The sequence below is a fragment of the Zonotrichia albicollis genome, unplaced genomic scaffold (assembly GCF_047830755.1).
Source record: "Zonotrichia albicollis isolate bZonAlb1 unplaced genomic scaffold, bZonAlb1.hap1 Scaffold_122, whole genome shotgun sequence".
In the NCBI taxonomy this organism is placed as follows: domain Eukaryota; kingdom Metazoa; phylum Chordata; class Aves; order Passeriformes; family Passerellidae; genus Zonotrichia; species Zonotrichia albicollis.
The window spans coordinates 898365-921935 of record NW_027428349.1 but is presented as its reverse complement, the minus strand read 5'-3'; the positions used below and the strand labels follow the sequence as shown (position 1 = coordinate 921935).

At 47.0% G+C, this 23571-nt stretch overlaps 1 protein-coding gene across 1 annotated transcript; it reads left to right on the top strand.

Moving 5' to 3' along the window:
• The first annotated feature begins 17736 nt into the window (after nt 1-17736).
• LOC141727392 (E3 ubiquitin-protein ligase PHF7-like) lies at nt 17737-20246 on the top strand. Its single transcript, XM_074533876.1, has 10 exons — nt 17737-17779; nt 18104-18195; nt 18281-18382; nt 18670-18794; nt 18871-19033; nt 19126-19232; nt 19447-19560; nt 19707-19825; nt 19982-20027; nt 20132-20246. The coding sequence occupies exons 1-10, from the start codon at nt 17737-17739 to the stop codon at nt 20244-20246; spliced, it is 1026 nt and encodes a 341-aa protein (XP_074389977.1).
• The last annotated feature ends 3325 nt before the right edge of the window (nt 20247-23571 follow it).

Genomic DNA, 23571 nt, shown 5'->3' with positions numbered 1-23571 from the left:
CCCAATAACCTGTACTGTTGAAGGTGAAATCTTACATCCCGGGGGCAAAGACTGAACTGTTGATCTCTCAGCCCCTGTATCTACAAGGAAGGTTATGAGGGTTTGCTGGGGACCCACTTAAAGTTTTACCAAGGGCTCTGATGACATTTGAGTCCCCAATAAATAGAGCCCTTGACCCCCCCTAATCCTCTTTGAACATTTTCTCATCCCTAAGCCTCTTTTGACATTCCCTCTTCATGTGTCCTTTCCCAGCACAGTAGTAGCACACCGTTCCTTCTCTCCCCCCCGCTGGGGGCCCTCCTAAATCCCAGGGACCCCTCCTCATGTCATTTCTTTCCCGTGGCGGAGGGTTGTTTCGCTGCCCCTCCCTTACTGCTGCCACCATCATCCGAACTTGCCTTTTATGTGCTTCTTCCTCCCGTCTAACATATACTTTCTGAGCCTCCCTAAGCAATTCATCAAGTCCTCTGTCCTGCCAATCCTCTAACTTTTCTAATTTCTTTCGAACATCTTCCCACGATTTAGCTACAAACTGTGTTTTCAGGAGTGCTTGCCCCATAGGCATCTCTGGATCCACCCCTGAGTATAACTGAAAACTCTTCCTTAATCTTTCCAGCCATTCAGTGGGGGTCTCATCCTTTCCTTGGCACTCTCTGAATGCCTTGCTTATATTTTGTCCCCGGGGCACAGCCTCTCATATGCCCTGGATTATGATGGTTCTTAAGTCCTGCATATGACCACAATGGTTGGGGTCCTGATTATTCCAATTGGGATTTTGCAAGGGCCATTTGACATCAGCCGCAGGACCTTGAACATGCTGGGCGTCCCAAATTCTCATTCCTGCCCTTCTAATCATCCCTCTCTCCTCTGTTGTAAAGAGTATGCCTAGAATGGACTGTATCTCTACCCAAGTATATACATTTGGTCCCAGGAACTGATCCACTCTTTCTGCTACTCCTATAGGTTTTTCTAATAATTTTCCCATCTCTTTCTTAAACTCACGGACATCTCCTGAGTTTAAGGGGACAGTGACAAGCCCCATCCCAGCTTTAGGTCCTCCTAATGCTATTTCCCTAAGAGGGAACAACCCACTGTTCTCTCCTTCCACAATTACTGTTTTCATTTGGCTCCGAGTACGCCTCCTGTAATCCGGGGAGTCTGTGACCTGCTGTTTGTCAGGGGCTGATGCCGGAGGAGTGTTTGGAAGGGATACGGGGGGGCTGGGGCTGGTGGTGGTATATATGGGGGAGGATAAATAGAAATCTCTTCCTCCACTTGGGAATTTTTCTTTCTCTCTTCTTCCCCTTGGCTTCCCTTAAGGGGGAGCAATCTAGTTATTTGCTCATTACTTCCTACCAACCATAATTTAGCATAAGCACTCTCCTCCAGGTTTTCTGGCTCTTTGGAATTCACATAGATATTCAGGGCTTGACAGACCCAGTCCTCGGAGGATCCGAAAACGGGCCAGTATATATTTCCTGAATCCAGTTTCTTACCCCCCCATACTACCATGCAATAATTTATCATTTTTGCTTTATCCTTCCCTTTTCTGGAGGGAAAATCATCCCAATACTTAATCATTAATCCTAACAGACTATCCTTAGGTATTGGGGGTAACCGGGGGCCCTCCCCCATGGGGTCAGAAGGCTTGCTTTCCTTCTGCCCCATCTTCCAAGGCACCTCCACGCACACACACACCCAACACCCCTCGGTTGTGGCTCGCTCCCTCGTGGGCTACGAGAAACGCACTACTGGAGGGTCCCTCTTGCTTTGTCCTCAGTTGGACGTCTCATTCACTGTACCCTGGGATTCCAACCCCAACCGAGCGGTTCACCCGTATACTCACGCGTCCTGCGTCTTCGCTCGGATCTTCGTGCCCAAAGTTTACAGGGTTACCGGTGTTTCCTTGCTTATTCTGGAATTTAGGTTCGTCGGTCCAGAGGGGGGGTCGGTTGAGAAGATCAGGGCCACCAAAGGGGTGGGGGCGCCCCCCCCCCGAATTCTCAAACCAACCCTGTCTCAGGATCCGAGTCACAGCACCAAATTGTGATAAACAAATCGACCGAATTTAAGAATTGTACAATAATCTTTATTATGCAAGCAAGAATAAGCAAGATTCAGCGCTGGGCAGCCTGGAGACTTCGCTCTCTTAGGCGCACACCTCCCCCCTTTAAAGTTCGCTTTTTATTGTCCTTTTTTCAGATTCCTGGATGACGTGGTCTGTTTTCTGCGCGTGCTCCTCCTGTTGCTAGGGGTCTTTTTTTCTGCCTTCTGGTGGTCGTGGGATGAAGGCCCCAAGTCTTCCTCTTTGGCTGCTTTCCTTATAAGGCATACCTATAAGTCTAATTTTTTTTAGCTCAAGATTCTTGCAAGGTTAATAATTGTTACCATATGTGTTTCAGAAAGTCTCCTATATCTATAGGGTAGAATTTTTGCAGAGCAAGCAATTCTACAAGGTTAGTAATTATTACCAGATGTGGCTGTATCTGGTTACCAAGGGGGGGTTGTAACTTAAACACTTCTTATAAGTTTCCCATACAGCCCTATAGATATTCTCCAAAAGCTATTTTAGCTATTGTTTTTTAATTTAAATCATCATCTAGCTATTAATGAACAAATATATTGTTACTTATTACAGGCTCTTCTCCAATTTATCAAGACTCATAGCACTGAAAGGGAAACAAAACAGTGCTTTATAGAAGGGCAAGTGCACATTTCAAGGCTGAACCACCAACTGATTGCAGTGACAGCAGTTACAAAATAAATCGTTCTGAGAGCCTCTGTTAAATGGAATGTTCTGTGGAACTGCCATCTCTTTCCCAAAACACTAACTTCCAACACTTCCTAAACATATTTTGTATTTTAAAATAACAGAAATTAGTGAGACTCTGTGTGGAGATCAAGTTTAAATTTATTTCCTTCTAAAGCACAGAGTTCTGTTCCATCACCCTTCACCTCGGCTCTACACAGAATCATGGTGAGCATTTTAGGAGGGCTCAGTAACCAATTCTATTTCTCTCTTTTTCTAGTTCTCTCTCTTCCTAAATCATTCAAGGCAAGTCAAATGAAAAATGAAAAAAACAAGTTCAGCATCAAAGTCACACTTTTTCCCTTTATCTGATAAAGAACAGGCTCTAAATCCACTTATTGCTGCCTTCAACTTGACTTGATTAAGACGTGCAAAACCATTTTTACGTGTTTTATAGGTTTATCATAAAACCCACAGAACGCAAGCTCTGAATTACAGGAAAAGGTACACAGGCAAATATCTAAAGGGATCACTTATTTGTAAATGCATACCTTGACAGAGATCGCACTGAGAACATTTCTGTGGGACTCTAAGGGAGACGTATTTTCTGAGTACCCTGTAAACAAGAAAAGCTAGGATATATTACAGGACATACCCACTTTTTCTGCACATTCAAATAGGATTTTTAATGAAAACAATTCAGTTAAAAAAGAAGGAAGAAGACCAAGGTAATTTTACTCAGCTATATTTACTGCCGATTTAGAGAAAAAAAAAGTCACGGGTGCTGCAAAGGAAAAAAAAGTGAACCATAAACGCCTACAGTAGAATTTTAAAACAAGTGCTTGGATAAAAGAATCTCATGGAACATGAAGTAGAAAAAAAGCGAAACCAGTATCAGACTTGCCTATTTTCTCACCATTTACAAGAAAACCCTAAAAGCAGTATAAAGTTACTGCCTAAAACCGGTCATAGGACGTAACCAAGAACAATTTAGGCATTTGCTAATCTAGACAGAAACCTTTTCCGGATGCTAGTGTCAAATCACAAGTTTTGTCTTTCAGAAGCTCGACAATGCTGGAAAGCATTTTCCCTGGGGCTCGGGAGGGCAGGGGCAGAAGGGGGTGAGTTTGCACATCGCACCTGTGCCATCAGAAGGATACAGCCCGCCAGCTCCCTGCGCTGGGCATTCTCCTGGCCATTCTGCGTTTACCACTCAGCGCCGCTCCATCCGTTTTCATGGAAGAAAGAGCCACGAGCACTAACGCAGGCAGCAGCCCTGTCATTCCGGCGATATCGCAGCGCTCTCTGCTCGCAACGCCCAACACTCGGCGGAGCCGCCTCCGCCCGCAGCACCGGCAGCAGCCTGAGGGAGACGGCTGCAGCTCGGGGGCTCCTGCGCCTCCGCCAGCCCGAGAGAGCCGCCCGGGGCGGCTCCAGCAGCTCCCTGCAGCAAAGCACCGCCTCGCCCTCCGCCATCGGCGGGCGGCAGCGCTCCCACCCCGCCCGAGCTGAGCCCCCGCCCCCAGCACCGCAGAGTGAGGCCGAGGAACCGGGCGCACGCCCCTTCCGCGCTGCTCAGCTCCGTGCGGGCGGCCGGACGGAGGCTTCGCCCCTCCAGCGTCGCTGCCGCGGCTCCGTCCCGCGCGGGAAAGGCGCCGGGAGCTGCCCGCGCGCAGCCCACTCCCCTGGCGACCGGCCCCGCGCGGCCGCCTCGGCCCGCCAGCCACTCATGTGCCGCATCGGCCGTTGCGTCATACACCGCGCCGGTAGCACGGCCTGCCGGGAGTTGTAGTCTCAGGCTGACAGCCACGGCTCCGTCCCCCGCCACCGGGAGCTGCAGTCCCGCCAGGGCGTCAAACGGGTCCTTCGCTCCTGGGCGGGGAAGGACATGGGTCAGCACCGCTCCTCCCGAATGCCCTCTCTTTTTCACTCCAACTCTTTTTTCTTTTTTTCATTCTGTTTTTCACCCCTTTCCCTTCCCTTCCCTTCCCTTCCCTTCCCTTCCCTTCCCTTCCCTTCCCTTCCCTTCCCTTCCCTTCCCTTCCCTTCCCTTCCCTTCCCTTCCCTTCCCTTCCCTTCCCTTCCCTTCCCTTCCCTCTTGCTCCTCTCCTCTCCTCTCCTCTCCTCTCCTCTCCTCTCCTCTCCTCTCCTCTCCTCTCCTCTCCTCTCCTCTCCTCTCCTCTCCTCTCCTCTCCTCTCCTCTCCTCTCCTCTCCTCTCCTCTCCTCTCCTCTCCTCTCCTCTCCTCTCCTCTCCTCTCCTCTCCTCTCCTCATATTTCTAATCTTGGTTTTCCTTTCTAGCTTTAGAATAAAAAAGCAGCAGTAGTAACTTTCAGGCTACCTGGGAGTCAAAAAAACCCCAAAACTATAATGATTTAAAGAAAAATATTTATTCCCTGGGAGCCTGACATTTTCTACTGCTGCACGTGACATAGAGCTTTTTTTCCTTCTTATATATAGTTTATATTTTATATTTTCTTTATACAGCGCCCCCTGCCGTCTGTCCCGGCGCACTGCAGGCACATCGCCCCCTGCCGTCTGCACCGGCGCTCTGCAAACAGAGTGCTGCGGCGTCGTTCGGTTCTGTTTAATTAAACTCGGCTAAATTCGGCTTGGTTTGGCTTTTCGTCTAAATTCAGCTTTTTCGGCTCTTCGGCTGAACTCGGCCTGGTTGGGCTAAACTCGGTCATATTCGGCTCTTTGTCTAAACGCGGCTAATGTCAACTACACTCGGCTATCATCGGCTCTTGGTGTAAACTCAAAACTTTTCAGTTACACTCGGCTCTTAGTCTCAAGTCGGCTGTTTACAGCTACACTCTTCTCTGCGGCTCAACTCGGCTATTTTCGGCTGCACTGGGCTCTTCGGTTAAACTCGGCTATTTTCGGCTCAACTCGATTCTTCGGCTCTTCGGAACAACTCGGCCCAGCTCGGCTCCCTGAGGGTGGGAAAGCGGGCCATGATAGGACCCTGGCACAGAGAGGCATTTACCCAGATGCCTGTCACAAACTCGCCAAAATACGGCTGCCCCGGTGCTGCTGAGCCCACACCATGTGTCAGATACACTTGAAATGCCACAGAAAATCCCGTTGGAGCCGTGCCGGCATCGGTGTTTCATGCAGGCAGCCGATTAGACCGAGCTTGGTCCTCGACTTCCCCGCCCTTTTCACCGCCATTTTGAGAAGGTCAAGGAAAAGTCCGCGACATGCCACTCCCAAGATGGCGGCCTCTCGGTGCAGGCCTGCAGCACTGCGCTGTCACCACAAGGCGGCAGCACTGCCGCCCGCCCCAGCCGGGGGCGCAGCGCGCCTCGGGGCTGCGGGCAGGGAAGGTGGCAAAAAAGAACAGGGGCGACCCCCGCCAAAAACTGCTCTGAAATAAATGCCCCAAAACAACTGGGAAGAAGGAAAAAAAACCCTCTTGCCTCTAACCTAATAGGATAAAAAAGGAAAACAAAAAACAAAACCGAGAAATTTATTTTAAAAAATATTTAAATATTTTTTTAAATATTTTTTCATAATAATACTCACCTTTTTATTTATAATGTATATTGATGTATAGTATTTATACATTTCTATTTATAAATAAATTTATATTCTATATTACATCTATCCCTAATACTTAAATATATTTATATAATTTATACATATTTTTACCTAGTAAGTATATATTTCTGTTAGGATTTTTACTTCTGTAAAACTTTCATTATTTAAAATAATTTCTCTGCCTCTACCCATATAAAAGCCAAAAATAACCCCTTTAATTTACATGTATTTAAATGTTTTAAAAAATTATAATTATCATATTTATATCCAAATTTATATTCAAAATTTATATTGGTGTATAGTGTTAAATTTTTCATTTTTAATGTCCGATTAATTTATAAATTTATATACTATTTTACATCTGTTCATATTCCTTATATTTATTAATATCTTTTTATTAATATCATTATGTATTTATTATTTTTTTGTGTTAGGATTTTTACTTCTGTACCACTTATACTATTAAAAAAAAAAACCCTGTCTCCACCCAAATTAAAGCCAAAAAGAACCCCCTTTTTTTCAACTGTATTTAAATTTTTTAAATTGTATTTTTCAAGTTCATATTCACATTTACATTTAAAATGTATACTATTGTATACTGTTATTTGCATTCTATATTGCATCTCTTCCTGCTATTTATATTTACTTATATTTATATTTATATGTATATTTATATCTTGATTATATATCTCAATATTTAGAAATATATAACAGTAATATCCATATGCGTATTATTTAAAATAAAACCCCTGCCTCTACTTAAATAAAAGCCAAAAAATTCCCTTTCTTATAAACTGTATTTACATATTTTTATATTTATATTCCCATTTATAACACATTTTGCCATATAATGTTATTTATATTCTATACTACAGCTCTTCATATTACTTACACATATTTATATTTAAATTTATATTCATAGTTTAGCAATTTCTCTTTATATATTCATTATATATTTCCATCTTAAGATTCACATTTCTATAATATTTATATTATTTAAAATAAAACTCCTACCTCTAACCAAATAAAAACCAAGGGCACCCCTTTATTTAAACCGTATTTAAAATTTAGGAAGTAACTTTAGTTTTCAAAATTATAATCATCTTTATATTGATAATTTTTATTTATTTTATTCAGAGATATTATATATATTAGAGAGAATACCTTCTAATATAATAATAGATATATAATTTTTGTATTCTATATTTCTTTTACTTATATTTATTTAAATTAAATATTTATAGATATTTGTATTTGTATATATTTTTATTTTATTTCTATTTACATTATTTATTTAAAACCCCAGCCTATAACCTAATAAAACCCCCAATTTATTTTAACTATATTTAAATATTTTTATATTTGCAATCTATATTTATATATCTTTGTATATATATAATAGACTATCATTTATCTATATTATAATATGTTACAATTATATACCATATATTATAGTTTTATGTATTTATTTGTTTGTTTTCTATATTTATGTTTACCACTCATTTTATATTTATTTTTAAATTTAAATTTATTTCTACTTTCATCTATATATTAAACTATGTAAGGTCATTTACCTGACACATCAGAACCACAACAATACTGTACCTTTGTCAGCACAAGTATGCAGCGCACTCATCCCATCGCAGCATATCAAAACAAAACCTATTTCTATTACTAACAGAACAAACATCCCACAACATTGAATCCCAATAAAAACTCAAATAAACCTAACTGTAAATAACTTTTAAATCCCACTACAAGTAGCCCAAAACCTCTGCACATGCTCATCATAAACTTCCTCCTAGACCGATATCTCAAAATCCCAGAAAACTCAAATATACCTTGAAAATGACACAACTGCTAATAAAAACAAACACCCATTAAAAATTAAATCAAACCAACTCACTAGACTCAAAACTGTACAACTGACCCTAAACATTACTAAAAAAAGCCCCCAAAGCTCTACCTTTATGCTGACTCACAAATAATAACCAATAATCTATAAGGGTTATTTTAAAATTAAAAAAAAACTAATGCAAAGCATAAAAATAAAAAATCTAAACTATTAAAATACTAAAAAATATCACTAACCAAATTAAAAAACATATTTCCTATAAAAATCCACCATATAAATGCCCCTGTCACCACAAATAAAAGTAAAAAAGCCTATTGAACGAGAAAGAAATCGGAACTCAGGAACACTAAAACCATAACGTTCAAGAAGTCACACCACATCCCTTATCATGCACCAACTACAAACAACAGAACAACCAACTACAAAGAACAGAAAACAATGCAATCTGTTCTTAAAACCCACCTTAAAACCACTACATTGAAAAACCTTTCAAAAATTAAATACTGTGTTTAACAAAAGTCATCTAATAAATTCACACCCAAAACTCCAGCAGCCCATCGCCCATCTGGCCCTACCAAAGCTGTATGTTTATACATACAGTAAACAAAACCAAAATCCCAGTAATACCTATCAGAAATCTATGAAAGAAACCTATTGAAATTAATCCTACCTCAAATACAAACCAACCCATCCAGAAAGTTACCTTCACTCAAAAAACAACTTACACAGAGTTAATAATACCAAGAAATAAAACAACTCACCATATACCACCAATGAATATAATAGTGAAGTTAAAAAAAACCTACTTTTTTGTTTTGTTTTGTTTTTTAAACTAACTCTTTTTATTAGCTAGAACAAAAGATTTTGCCAGGACTGTAACAACAACTTCTTCTTTTTCTTCTTCTCCTTCTGAAATGTCCCTTCTCACTCCCAAAATCCTTTCAACTTCAGAGTTTAAATCCAAGCAAAAAGCAAAATTCGTGCACTTGTGTGTTCAATGCTCCTGTCAGATTCTCTGTTTCCCTCCACATCTTCTTACACTTTCAGTCTTCACGCTGTCCTGCCGTGATGAGTCTGACAGAAGAATTGGCACATGTTAACAGAGGATTTCCCTCCCTGCCTCCCTCCCTCTGGTTTCCTCAGCACATTTCAATCCATCCCAAGCCTGCAATGATGCACGCTCACCCCAAGGCTCACAGCAAGCATGCAGCAGCTCAGGCTTACTTGGCTCCAGGGCTCTGTGCCTTAGATAGCTGAGGAAACTTCTGATGAGCCTCCGTTCCAATAAATTGGAATGCAAACTCACCTCCATCTCAGAGCCTCAGTGACCTTGGCCAGCCCCTTCCTCACTTCCCTGGGTCACAATGACTTCCAGGCAGAAGGATGCAAAGCAGGTTCTTGTCTTTTCTCTTGAGTGCCAATAGGTAAAATATGTAGGCTCTGACATAACTGATTACCCTCTCTTTGAACTCTCCCAAGGACAGTTTTAAAGAAAAGACAGAAGATTGCTGCTAAATCCGTATGGGATAAGGAGGAAAGCAGCAAGGATCCGAGGTCAGCAGCGAGGCCAGGCAGTGTCACGTCCCTGCCACCCTGTGACAAGGCACACACCTGCAAAGCCCCAGAGCCTGCAGGCCCTGGAGCTGCCACATGGATGGACCTGCTTCCCTTCCCAGGTGGCCAGAGGGAAACCTGAGGGCAGGTGTCCACCCTGAGGCTGCACCCAGAGCCCCGGGCAGGGATGGAGTGGCTGACTGCTCTCTGGGGACGAGACCCTCCCTGCAGGTGACGTTGGCTTGTCCTCTCCCTGTGGGACAGGGACCTCCAGGCTCTATGACCAGCCTCCTTCCGTCAGCATCCAGGTGCTGTGTTAGAGCCACAGGGGCCAAGGCTTTCCAGAACCATAGGATCCTTTAGGTTGCAAAAGCCTTCTAAGGTCATCGAGCCCGGCTGCTGCCCCAGCACTGCCAAGCCCCCACCCAAATCAGGTCCCTAAACACCACATCTTGCCATGCTTTAAATGTCTCCAGCAATGGGGACTGCCCTGGGCAGCCTGCTCCTATGCCTGACCACCCTTTCAGTGAAGAAATTGATCCTCAAAGCAAATCTAAGCCTTCCCTGCTGCAACTTGAGGCCATTTCCTTTTGCCATGTCACTTCTTACTGGGGAGATCTCGGTACTTAAACCTTACCTGCTCATTCCCTAGGAGGTCTCTGGCTTGTCTGGATGAGAGGAGAAACACTCCCACCACAGGAATGGGAGCTCAGCAGGTGCCACACCGAGGCAGGGGAGCAGCTGTCCTCACCAGAGCTCGCATGTCAGTTCCCAGAGATTGGCTCTGCTTTTCCTCCGGGGCAGATCTCTGCTCAGTGCTTCAGAATTGGCTGTTTGGAGGAGGCGGGGAAAACAGGTTAGCCAAGTTTTTTATCCAGACTTATCTGATGACTTTGCCTGCTTTGCCTCTTCCTGACTTCCTTCTGCTAAGAAAGCAGCTGCCTTTGGACTTCTAGGGGGAACTTTCACGTAATGCTTGAAAAGGAACTACAGAAAAGTGCCTCATTTTTAAAGACTCAGCCAAGAAGACAGATAACTGCAGCTTCTCCATCCCTACTGCCTGCCGAGCTGGCAGACACCAGGCCAGCTGTGCTCATCCTTCAAGTCGTTCCCAAATCTGCTGGAAGAACTGAAGGCTGCTTTGGTGTTCCATTGCTCTGCTTCTCCCAAAAAAGATCTTTCAGTGCTGTTATCCCTCCATGGGAAGGGCCTTTCTGTCTCACACACTCGGGGACACAAGGCCACATGAAGCTGCAGCAGCCTCTGCTCCAGGTGGGAAGGGCTTTCTTCCTCCTTTGGCACCTGGCTGGCACTGGTTGCTCAGAGATGCTGGGGTTGCCCCATCCCTGGAAGTGTTCCAGGCCCATTGGTGCTCTGGGATCAGGCTCAGAGCAACCTGGTCTAGGCAACCGTGTCCCTGCCCATGGCAGCAGGCTTGGAATGAGGTGATCTTTAGAGCCCCTTCCAACCTGAATTATTCCATGATTCTATGAACTCAAAAAACTTGGGGAATAAATCTGTAAAGGTCACTAAATACATAAAAGCATATCCCCATCAGCAAATTTTTGAATGAAAAGTATATCTACAAACTGGGAGAAGTATTCTATGTATTTGCTCTTGCTACCTTTCAGGTGTAATTTTAGCTATCACTTCAAGTTTTAAAATATTTTCTTTTGAAATAATAGGCAGTGTTCAAATTTTAGCATTTTTACACTAGTGCAGAAGTAAAAATTGCTGACAATCAGGCAGTGTCATTCTTTATGGAGCAGAGCCAGAGCCATCATGACAGAATTTCTGGGACATAAATTTTACAGGATGTCACTCCACAGAGAGGACCAAATTCCATATCAGTTGGCAGTTCAGCTCCTCCACATCAGAAAGCTAAACTAGGGCAAGACAGCCTCGGGATTCACGAATGGCAAGGCAATAAGAGACACACCTTAATAATATCATTACAATTTCCACATCAAGTAAGGGCATGGGTGGCGCAGGGTGCAGATCCCTTCCTCTCCCATGCTAGAAGCCCTGCAGGCCACCGTAGATGCTCAGGGTCTGTGTATGGGAGTTTTGAAACCAAAGACGCTCTATTCTGCTAGTGAAGGCTAATGGAGGCTCTTTAAATAAGAAACAGGTTTGTACAGGTGCAGGCAGTCTCTGTCCCCACACTGAGCCAGCTGCAGGCCAATGGCCACAGCCAATGGTGCCTTGGCTCTGGGCTAGCTCCTTCTTCACCAGGCAAAGCGGCACCAATTCCCCAGGCTGCCTGAAACAGCCCCTGGCACCCCTGGCCAGGCTTTATGCCCTCAACATCCCTTCTTCTGGAGTCCCAAGGCACACTGCAAGACACCTTTTAGGCAGTGTAAGCGCAGCTTAGAGACAGCACAGTCACGGGTCCTGCCATTCTCAGCTCGGCTGGGGGAGGGTTCACACCTCATGCACTCCTCCTAGGAGCAGGACACTTGAAAGCCCTGTCAGCAGCAGCAGCAGCCAGGATTCCTAAACCCTTCCTGCCCTGGTGAGCACCAGCTCCTGGTCGTGTCATCCAACTGGCTGGGGGTGATCGGCCACCAGCCAAGGATTTCATGCCACAGCAATTGCACCTCGCAGATTAGACTGGGGCCCAATGACAAGCAGCTGAGAATGCCTGTGGCCAACAGCAGCCTCTGTGGCTCCAGGCTGCTTGCAAGGCAGAAGGGATTGATTGCCCTGTCCCACCAGGCTATGTGCTCTTACCTGCTACAGAATGAAGAGACGCAGAGTCTTGAAGAGGAGGAAAGGATTTTGAACACGCCTGCTAGGAAGAAAAGATATCTGAGGGAAAAGGAAATGATATCCAATGACCCTGAAAATCCCATAGGAGCGGGCCGCAGAAATGCTTTTATGTGTGTGACAGTTTGAGAAAGAAATAAGTGCTGAGGCTGCAGGCTCCAATATCGACAGCGAGCTCCTGGATCCTCCAGGACAAAGCCAGCTCTCCCTGCTGCTCCCGTGTTGTTCTGCCTGTGGAGCAGGGAGGGAAGGAGAGGCACGCAGGTTAACACAGTGGCAGTGCACAAGCTGCCAGGCGTCACCCATCTGACCTGCACCAAAGAGGAAATCTTATTTTTCCAAACTTCCCATCAACAATTTCTCAAACAGACAAATACTCCCCTTGGAGGCTGCTGTGCCCTGTGCACTAGGGAGCCTGGCATGATGCCCCCCAGGTCATATCTTACATAAAGAGTTCTTTTTCTCCTGCACAAGGCTCTATATTCTACTTTGACAGATATAGAAATATCTATAGAAACTACAGATATTCACTAAGCGACCTTAAATCATAACAGTCAGGCCTCTGTATGACTATGCTTAACTCCTGCTGAGCTCAGGCCATCTCCCCATCCCTGAGGCATCAGAAACCACTGAAACTCCCATGTTTTCCTGGTGGCTGCCTGCTTGCAGCTTCCCTCCTCTCACCAACGGGGCCACCTGCCAGGCTCCCCAGTGCACAGGGCACAGCAGCCTCCAAGGGGAGTATTTGTCTGTTTGAGAGATGATTAAAAGCCTGGAGAAAAAAAAGCTGAGCGATACTGTGGCTCTGAAGGCACAAGAATCATTACCCTGGAGATCTGCAGGTCACAAGGTTCATGCTGTCACGCTCTCTGGTTGCTTCACCCGAGTGTTCAGCTGGAGAGATCCATTTCCATGCACTGGGCTGGGTTCATTTCCATCCCTGCTGTGAGAAGGTGTTCGGGGGGATGCCACTGCCTGCTCAGCAGAGGCTTCACACACTCTGCCAGCAGCAGGGGCAGCCTTTGAGGCCACACCAGCCTGGCAGAGAGTCACTGAGCCATTCTGACTGTTAACAGCACCACTGATGAATCCTCAACCTGAACCCCAAATTTCACCAGAGCAGTTCTTCCCCAGTTTTCTGCTAACAGCTATACACTGCAGCTCCTCTGCTGTTTCCCAGCTGCAGATGTGTGCCAGCACAGGAATATCAGTGTATTTTTTTCCTCCACATATGTCTGATAATGTTGGCTGTAATGCTGACATTTTCATGACTATTAAGTCATCCATGCTAAAATGAAATAAACCCCCTACTTTGAAGCACTAAATTCTCTACTGTCATGAACAAAAATTCTGCCAATTTTTTTCTGTGAGAAAAAGGTTACCACTGTTGCTGCTGGGGTGCTGCTTGTGTTATGGTAATTACAGGTCGTTGTTAATAGTTGTGTTTGTATCAGTAAAAGCCCTAGCTGGGGCGAGTTACTGGCCCTTCTCTGAGACAGTGAAGGGTGGGGACATCCCAAACAGTGAGGAGAAGAGGCTTGAGGGGAAGGATATGCAAAATAACTCCAAGGACCAGCATGCCATGAGAAGCTACTGCTTCTACCTTGCTAAAAAAAGACCCCAAAAACAACGAGCCACCTAAGAGTTGAGTGATTGGAACGATGTCTGGATGTCAGGAACGGAGTGCTGAGCCTGCAGAGATGCTGAACACCTTCATAGTCCTTCTCACCCTGAGCAGGGAGTCGTCCCAAAACCGGGAGCAGACAGAACGAGGCGGCAAACAGTAACAACGGAGGGTCACAACGCCCCAAAGGCTCCCGCGAGAACCGGACGCCTCAGCTCTGCCCCCAGTGGACAAAGCTGCGCATTTCCTCCTCCTCCTCCTCCTCCTCCTCCTCCTCCTCGTCGCCCTGGGAGAGACGATGCAGAATCGTCCGAGCTGCCCAATCCTGAGCTGATCACTTATAATAAAGGCATTAAAAGGAGAAAAAGTCTCCTCCCCTATTTATTTGGGTGGACACAAAGGATGCAGAATTTAGGGGCCATAAGGACATCTGCTAGAACTGCCAAGATAAAGAAAACAGTCATAAAGCCAACTCAGCAAATATGCTGAGATGAGCACCAGCTGGGTGAAAAAGAGTGTGATGTTTGCAGGCAATGGGACTTTGGCATCCAAATTATCCTGGGCCCGGCCATGGGATGGTTCTGGTCACCAGAACTCAGGAAAAGACAGCGCAGTGCAAGTGCTGGGTGTTGTGCTTCATAGAACCCAGATGCAAAAGCTGGGAAGACTGTGCTGGATTCTTGTGTGGTATCTACCCCTACTGTGAAAAATGCCAATCATTTGTATTAAAATTTTAAAAGTTTAATAGTAATAAATTAGTTATAAAATTAGTAATGAAAATTAGAGAAAAAAGAATTTGGACAATTAGAGGTAGGACAAAAAATGACAATAAAAATGCACAGAATTACAGATGTTTGGGTGCTCTGCTCTGCCTCAGAACACACTTTGCTAACAAAGGATTAACCCTTAAAAGTAATAGCCTGTTGCATATTCATATATCTCATACATGATGCCAAAATTCTTTTCAAACAATGGGTGTTTTCTTGTTCTTGTCAACCCCTCCCTCATCTTGTAAATCAATTGTCTTGGTCCCTCAAAGTCTGGTTCTTCCCGATAAGGAGGCAATATTTCTTTTCTCAGAGTTTTGGTGTCTTGTTACTGTTATCTCTCCTTGAGCTATTTAGAAAAAGTATCTTACATCACAGAGTTTGTGTAGACTAAAACTATATTCACCACACTACTTTAAAAGATTAGGATAGCACTACAAAAAAAGGATTAATACAACATAACTTTCCAACATAACACATATAGTATTAATATTAATATTAATATTAATATTAATATTAATATTAATATTAATATTAATATTTGCAAAAAGCCAATCATATAATATGCATTTTTCACACCTTCTCTGCTCCTTCTTCTTCTCAAAATATATTGTAAGCCTGACTAAAAAAACTAGTTAGAGCCATGCTCAGTGCCTTATTCTGAAAACTCACAGCTGACTAACAGGTTTAGTGCATTACAGAGCAGGTTTGAGGCCCTGGAACTGGAGGGACAGACAAGTGATGAAGTGGGCAAAAGTCCTTCTGCAATCAAGGGGCACCTAGGGCAAGTCAGGCAACACCATGCATGGTGACCACTTCTGTTCCAAGGGAAGGCAGGGTCCTTGCAGGCCTTCCCAAAAGCATCTCAAGGGAAGGTTTCCATCTGCCCTGCCCTGTTTGCTTGACTTCAGCTGAATCTTTCTCTCTCTCAAAGACAGGAACCTCTCGTGTGTTAGGAGAATACTGTGAGCATTGGCAGAGGTGAACAGTCAGGAATCCAGAGGCTTGTGCAACTCTCTTCCATAGAGTTGTATATTTCCTTGTTGTATATTTCCAATAAAGCAGAGCCTAAATGGCAAGTCAGCGACTGGGGAAATACAGCACTGAGACAATAAAGGTGTAACATGCCTTGTTTTGAGAGGGTCAAGTAAGACAACAAACATTCAAACAACAAATACTGAGAAGATGAAGAAGAAAACCAAATTTTTCTAAGGCTTTCTAATGTTTATTTTCTTCTCTGCGCCTTTTGAAGATTGCCTATATCCTATTTTCATTGTTTTATTTTTTCCTGTCTTGAGAATGAATTTTGCATTCTGCATATTTTAAGTCAGACATAAGAAAAGTTCCATATTGTTTGGCAATCACGAAAAGGTAAGTTTACAGGTCATATTCATTATCTTTGATGACTGGATCAGACTCAAATTTAAATACCCTTGTATGTCATGCTCACATGCAAAGATGCTAGATTGATCTTGGAAGGGCATTAAACCAAGAAACAAGTACTTCAAAACCTCGGGAGGTGGCTGCCATGGTGAGTTCCCTGAGGTGTCACAGTCCCAGTCCCGCTCCGTGGCCGGTTTCCCTGAGGTGTCACAGCCCCTCCCCTGCTTCCCAGAGATCCCATTGATTGTTCTAGAAGTCATGGATCTGGATTTCCAGGAGCATGTTTGCAAAGACACGAAAGAGAAAAATTGTCAAGAATAGTTTGTGCTTCTCTTCCTGAGTTTTTTCCAATGTATTTTCTAGTAGGAAAGCATGGACCAAACTGGCAAAGTTCCTATAATGTAGGAAAAGCATCCTCCTGTATTTGACTCAAGTTGAGGACAGTTGCAAGCTCTCCTGTCAAATGTACACAAAATTCTCAGTGAATTTTCTGTCTTTCCACTGAGTCAGTATAAAAGATGACGTTTCTCAGAAGCTTAATACTAATTTTTCCATTTATATGAAATGTCAAAGTTGTTATTTCATAGGATGACAGGATAACTGAGGTCTGGAGGCAGCTGTGGTGGTGTCCAGGTTTATCTCCTGTACCCAATGGGGATCGGCAGCAGCATCAAATCAGGTTCATCTTAGTTTTCTCCAGAAAGGTCTTGAGGAAAACATCAGTTCACCTAGAGCACGGTTTGAATCCCGGCAGTGCAGCTGACTCCGCACCGGCTCTCTGGGCCACCCCCTGCCAGGGGCAGGAGCAGAGATTTCCCTTGGCTGGGGCCGGAGCCCAGGCATGGCAGTGCCTGAACAGCACCTCCCTGCCTACAGTGCCTTCCTGGATGGCTGCCCCAGGGCCTGGCATTTGACCCTGCACTTGCTGCAGGAGTCCCGGCCCTGCTTCCACCCTGAGCAAATGCTCGGACCCATCGCAGAAGCTCGGTGCCCAAGGGGGTCACCACAAGTGGTTGCCAGGGACCTGGGGCCATGGCTGCCCCGATTTTGGGTACACGGCTCTGATGTCAGAGTGGCCATTGTGACCTGTGCGAGGAAGGCCACAAAAGGGAACGCGGGGCTCAAGCTGAGTGTCAGTGCGACCTGACAACGGGAGGAGAAGGTAGGGCAGGGACATGGCTGCCCAGGGACCAGAGGGGCCCCACACCTTGGGGCTCTGGGCCTGTGCTGCAGGCTCACCTGCCTCTCCCTTCCCAGAATCACAGAATCAGCGAACAGCCAGAGGACACTGTGGTGTTCCTCAAGGCGACGACGGGAGGAGAAACAGACAGGAGCAGGGCTCACGCAGGCCTGAGCAGGGAGTAGAGCCTCGTGGCTCTGGGCCTGTTCTGCAAACTCCCCCCCCCCTCTTCTTTCTCCCATAGACAGAGTGGAACAGCACCTCGAAGTGACCACGTCCCTCGAGGAGATAGACTCAGCGTAGACAGCCGCCATGTCTGACAGCAAGCAGGAGGGCCCTGGTGCCAGGGAGCCAGGTGAAGGCAAAGCAGCCCTCTGACAGCCTGGCCCAGGGGCTCTTGTGGCAGCAGGCAGTGTGGGGATCAGAGCAGAGGCAGGGGGAGGCAGGAGCTGCTCGGCCATGCCGGGGCTGGGAGCCTCCTTCCTGCCCAAGTGGGGCCCAGCTGGGCCAGGGGGCAGCTCCTGGGACAGCCGTGCCCACAATGGCCCCTGCTCTGCAAGGCCTCCATTCCTGCCCATCAGCCAGGCAGGGACAGAGCAGCCTTGGGGCCGATGCTGCTGCAGGCTCAGAGCCCCACAGAGCTGCTCATGCCCGGTGCCACTGGCTCTGTCCCCTGCAGCCTGCATGATGTGTCGCCGTGCCGAGGCTGACCCGGACATGTGTGGTGACAAACTGCAGAAGGGTGGGCTCTGTGCCCACGTGTTCTGCATGGTGAGTGGCTCCGGGAGCTCCCTCCACCTTTGCAATGGGCAGCTCCTGCCACCCTCTCCTCATCAGCTTCTCCCCTTGGCTGCAGTTCTTCGCCACTCTACTATTTCAGCAAGAGATGGACCGCAGGGGACTCATGGACTTTCTCTCTCGAGATCTCCTAATTGCAGTGCGGCGGGCAGCACAGAAGGTGAGAGCCTGACAAGAGCAGGGAGATTTGTGCCTGGCGAGGTTTGCCAGAGCTTAGCCCAGATAGCAGGAAAGAAAGGCCAGCCCAACAGCCAGGACAAAGTCTTGCCCCCAGCAGCTCTGGCAGAGAGGCCCTGGCACAGGAGCCTCCCTCCTCCAGCTGGCGGCTCTGTGGGCTGGGAGCTGGCAGTTGCCACATCCTGCGCCTTGCCCAGAGCCCTGGGGCTGCCCAGGGAGGCCTTGAGGCTGCTGCTGCTGCTGCTGATGGGGCTGCTTGTCTCTTTCCAGCGCTGCTGTGTCTGTGGCCAGAGTGGGGCAACCATCATGTGCTGCACGGAGGACTGTGACAGAGGGTTCCACCTGCCCTGTGCCAAGGAGGCCGGCTGTGTCAATCAATATATTAGCCCGTACAGGTACCGCCTCTCCCCTTCTGGTCATCACTGGTGAAAGATCCAGCATTTCTCACTTTGCCCATCCCTTTGCCCCCAGCTCCTTCTGCCCTGAGCACCGTCCAAAGCAGGAGGTGGAGGCAACTCCTGAGCCGGACACCGTTTGCCTCATCTGCCTGGAGCCTGTGGAGGACAGAAAGACCTTCACAACCCTGGTGTGCCCAGTGTGCAAAAGGGCCTGGTTCCACAGAGACTGCATCCAGGTAGGAGCCCTCCCCTCAGCCCCGGGGCACAGCAGGTGCTCAGCAGCAGCGGCAGCAGGGCCTCGCTCACCCTGCCTGTGTTTGCTCTGCAGGGACAGGCCTTGCGCGCTGGTCTTTTATGCTTCCAATGCCCCCTGTGCAGAGACAGTGAGGCATTTCTTATCGAAATGTTCAGCTTGGGGATCCGAATCCCCATCAGGTTGGTGTCCTTCTGCCTGGCCCACCAGCCAGGAGGGTGCAAGTGCTGTGCTGTGCCAGGCCCTTCCCCAGGAGCCCTGGCCCTGCCCTGTCCCATGAAGCTGGGCTTCAGCTTCATGCCCAACTTGGAAAAGCACTGGAGAAACAGCTGGGACACCCTGGACCTCCGTGAGGGAGAGCAGCAGAAATTCATCATCTCTTCCTTTCTCCATCAGAGAGCCAACATGGGAGGACAACGATGCCTTCGCAGATCTAGGAGTGAGGCACGGCCAGTGCAACGCCAGGGATTGCCTTTACCCTGGAGGCAGGGAGGAGGCAGAGGAACAGGGGTAAGTTGGGAAGCTGCACCTGGGGCTCTGCAGAGAACCTGTGTCTCGGCAAGGGCTCAAAGCGGGAAGAGCCAGAAGCGCTTGGCCAGACAACCACATGCTGGTACACTTTGTTGTCAGTGCTATGAGCCTGTTTGCCTCCCCAGGCCCTGGGAATTGCTCCTGTGCTCCTCCTGTGCTGCTGAGGGCACCCACAGGCACTGCTCTGGCCTGAGAAGCAGCACACACATATGGGAGTGTGACAGCTGTGCTGGGCTCGGAACATGTATGAGTCAAAGTCCCTGGTGTCCCTGGGCTGGGGACAGTGCCCAGGCTGGGCTTGGCCGAGGGTAGCATCCACTGCTGGATGGCTGGGGGCACTGCTCTGGCCTGGCCTGGCCTGGGTCTGGGTGATCTTTGACATTCCTGCTTGCCCTTACAGCCTCCAGGGATGAGTCAGAGCTCAATGGCCCCGGGCCAGCCAGACAGTCAGGACTGCAATCTGCGCATGGCTGGCCAGAATCTGAGGCCATCAGCCCCAGCTCCCACAGCCCAGTGCCATTGGTGCTGGTTTCGTCGTCTCCATCTCCAGAGGCGGGCAGCCACAGCAGGCCCCACCACGCAGCATGGCAGCAGGCACTGCCATCTTCCTCACTGGACACCAGCAGCATCAGCAGATCAAGGTCAACATGCAACAGGTCCCCTGACCCTGAGGACAGGGTGCATTCCAGACGTGCTGGGCCCGGCCGCAGGCAAAGCCGCTCTCGCCAGCAAAGTCGCGCCCAGAGTCCACCTGTCCGCTCCAGGAGTCGCCATGACAGGAATAGTGGGACAGGGCCAAGGGCTGAGAGGCTCAGGCAAAGGGAGACACCGTCACGGACATCCCCCAGATGCAGGTGCTCCCACCAGCAAGGCTGGGCCCAGAGTCCACCTGTGCAGTCCAGGAGTCGCTGTGACAGGAGCAGTGGGACAGGGCCACAGGCTGAGAGGCCCAGGCAAAGGGAGACACCATCACAGACATCTCCCAGACGCAGGTGCTCCCGTCAGCAAGGCTGGGCCCAGAGTCCACCTGTCCGGTCCAGGAGTCGCCGTGGCAGCAGCAGCAGGACAAGGCCAAGGGCTGAGAGGCCCAGGCGAAGGGACACATCATCGGGGACGCCCCCCAGAGGCAGCCGCTCCCGCCAGCAGTGCCGGGCCTCGACTCAGACTCTGCGGTCTAGGAGTCGCCAGGACAGGAGCAGGAGGACAGCAGCGAGTGCCGAGAGGCCCAGGCGTAGGGGGACGTGGTCGGGGACATCCCGCAGGAGCAGCCACTCCCACCAGCGACGTCGGACCTCAACTGGGACCTCCAACAGCAGCACGTAGCACCGTCATCTTTTCTTTCTAGGCCATGTGTTCCTTGCCGGAAGTGAAGGTGAGAACGGTCAGTGCAGGGACCCTGAGATGTGCAGCTCTGTAAGCAAACCCTATTAGCTCTTGATGTTTCTACTGGCAGGAAGAAGTCTGGGCTAAATAACTTGATTTCTGTGTAACTGTGTATTCAGTGAAAAGTCACTTAAGGATCTGGCTAATTAAAAAGGCCTCTTGTTCCTGCCTTTACACTCCAACCTCAGATGTTTCCCCACTCCTCACCCTTGATAATGAACCACTCCTTAATGGGCTTGGATATGCTTAGGGAGACATTCAGAGCAAGGTGGCTCTGTTGCTATCCTTGAACAGGACGTGTGCTGTGTTGCTATCCTTGAACAATCTCATTTCAGTAAAGCCAAAAAAAGAAGAAAGAGAGTGAGACACTGCCTCAAGTGTCTGAAGACAACTTTTACAATATTGCTGTGGATTTGAAAGAGGTCTTTCGAAGAACAAACCAGAATAGACAGTATATTTCCTCCATCTATTCTGCTTTGTTCTTTGAAAGACCTTCAAAGAACAAACCAGAATAGATTGAGGAAATACACTGGCACAAAGAGGATGCACGGGACTCTGCCCCAGATGACTATTTGGGACCTTTGCCTGAGAACGATGCAGCTCAGGAGACGAGTTCTTTCAAGTTTTCCTTCTTTGGAGGCACAGAGGAGTTGGGCATCAAAGAAGGTAATAGCAGAACCCTTCTAACAGTGCCATTGCTAGGGAAGAGCTTCTGGCAGGCACTGTAGGGCAAAATGGTGTAAAGAAGGTCAGGATTCAGGGGATTTTCAGCAACAGAAGTCAGTAATTAGGCAGAAGCATTTTGATCTTCATTTCTGCTTGCCAGGGCTGTGGTAGATTAATGAGAGGTACCTCATGCTTGCATCTCAGGAATTCTGAAAGGCATGCTTTGAGAAGGCATTGGGGTTTTTGCTGAGTGGTGAAAAAGCTTGTTCTCATGCCCTGAATTCCTCAAACAGGGAAAAAGGTGACACACCAGTCACATCAAGTTTCATAGAACCCAACAAGGTTTTTAAGGAAATGTGCGCTAACACTAGAGGGAGGAGCAAATTCCGAGAGCTGACCCCAAGATCCATGAACATTCTCTTTGTTACTGAATTCTACTCTTGGACCTTTAGAAAAAGGAAAAGCAATGACACATGATCATTGCGGTGTCCTAACCTTAGATAAAATGAGGCCGTCTGAAATGAAGATGAAACAACATTAACTCGAGTCCCAGTCATGCAGGAGGGAAAAGAAACCCCATGAAGTTATCCAAAATATTAAAAAACCCAATGCAACAGCACAAAGCAACGAGCCCCCCACACTTGTGCTGAACTGCGAAGGTATTCAGTGTCTTCTGAATGCAATGAGAAATGTTTAAGAATACATAAGGGATCCCTGGAACAAAGTGGAAAATACTGGAGCAGAGATGTAGCTTAGAAAATCTGGCAGGGGCAGATTCTGTCCTTCCTAAATCTCTCTTCTCCACTGTAAGTATTTCACTTGAAAGGAGGAATTTTTCCTGACCAGTAGAGGAATAATCTGGTTTTGGTTTTTTTTTCTCTATTGGCGCTGTCATTGCAGAGCCTTACACACTTGGGACAATAAAGCCGGTAAAAGCCACATGGCAAGAGGATCCACGTTTCCAGGACAGCAGTTCTGAGGGTGACAATGAACCTGAGATGTCAGAAATTGAACAGGACCAAGAAATGCAAGTTGCATTTCTCTTTGTTGTCTACTTGGCTGTAGTAGTTGGATGCTTTGGGAATATTAATAGCAGCACTCAGGGAATGGGAAACTGACATTGCACACCTCTGAGCAATGAAAGTCATCTTGGAAAACCGTTCATGCTGCACAGAGTCAAAACTCCCAGCAGCCCATTTGATGTGAAGATGAATATGGAAAGAAAGAGTAGAGCACAAGAAATTAACTGGGTCATTTTGGTTTGACCAACTCCAAACTGAATTTGGCTAAAAGCCAAAGACACAGTCAGCTTTCTCTTTAAAAGAGGGTTTTGTAAAATAAAAATCTCTATTCGGTTCCTAGGGAATAAAGCTTTTCAATGTATGCCATTTCTCTGAAGCACTACATGTTTAACTTGTGTTCATGGAATTTGATAGTACAATTTAGGATGCTCAAATCCCTTTGTCCTTTTCTAGGTTTCTTTCTTTACCACGCACAGAAATTGCTAGAGTTTTTTTTTCTTCTCCAAAGATGATGACCGCCTAAGAGGTATGACAGAATTTCTTTACCCTCTTTAATATATTTTTTCCTTTTAAACCCTTCCTGTAATTCAGTGAGGAGGAAAAAATGCTGCCTAGCTATCAAAGTTTTCTAGTCAGAATTTGCCACCCTCACTTGTGATCCAAGTTGTAGCAGAATCCCGTGAGGAAGTTCTGGCAAAATAAAGGTCAAGTAGATTTCTGGCTTTCTTTTCTTTCAGACAATTACCAAATAGGAATCTGGACTTTTAGAGTTTACCACAAACTTAGTCACTTGACAGGTCACCTAGACATTTTGGACCCTTTCAGGTATTTAAAGCATCTTTACCTTTTCCCTCTCTTTCTGGTGTTACCCTTAGAAATGAGTGTTCTTGTCAGCCACATATGTCCCTATGTGGTTCTT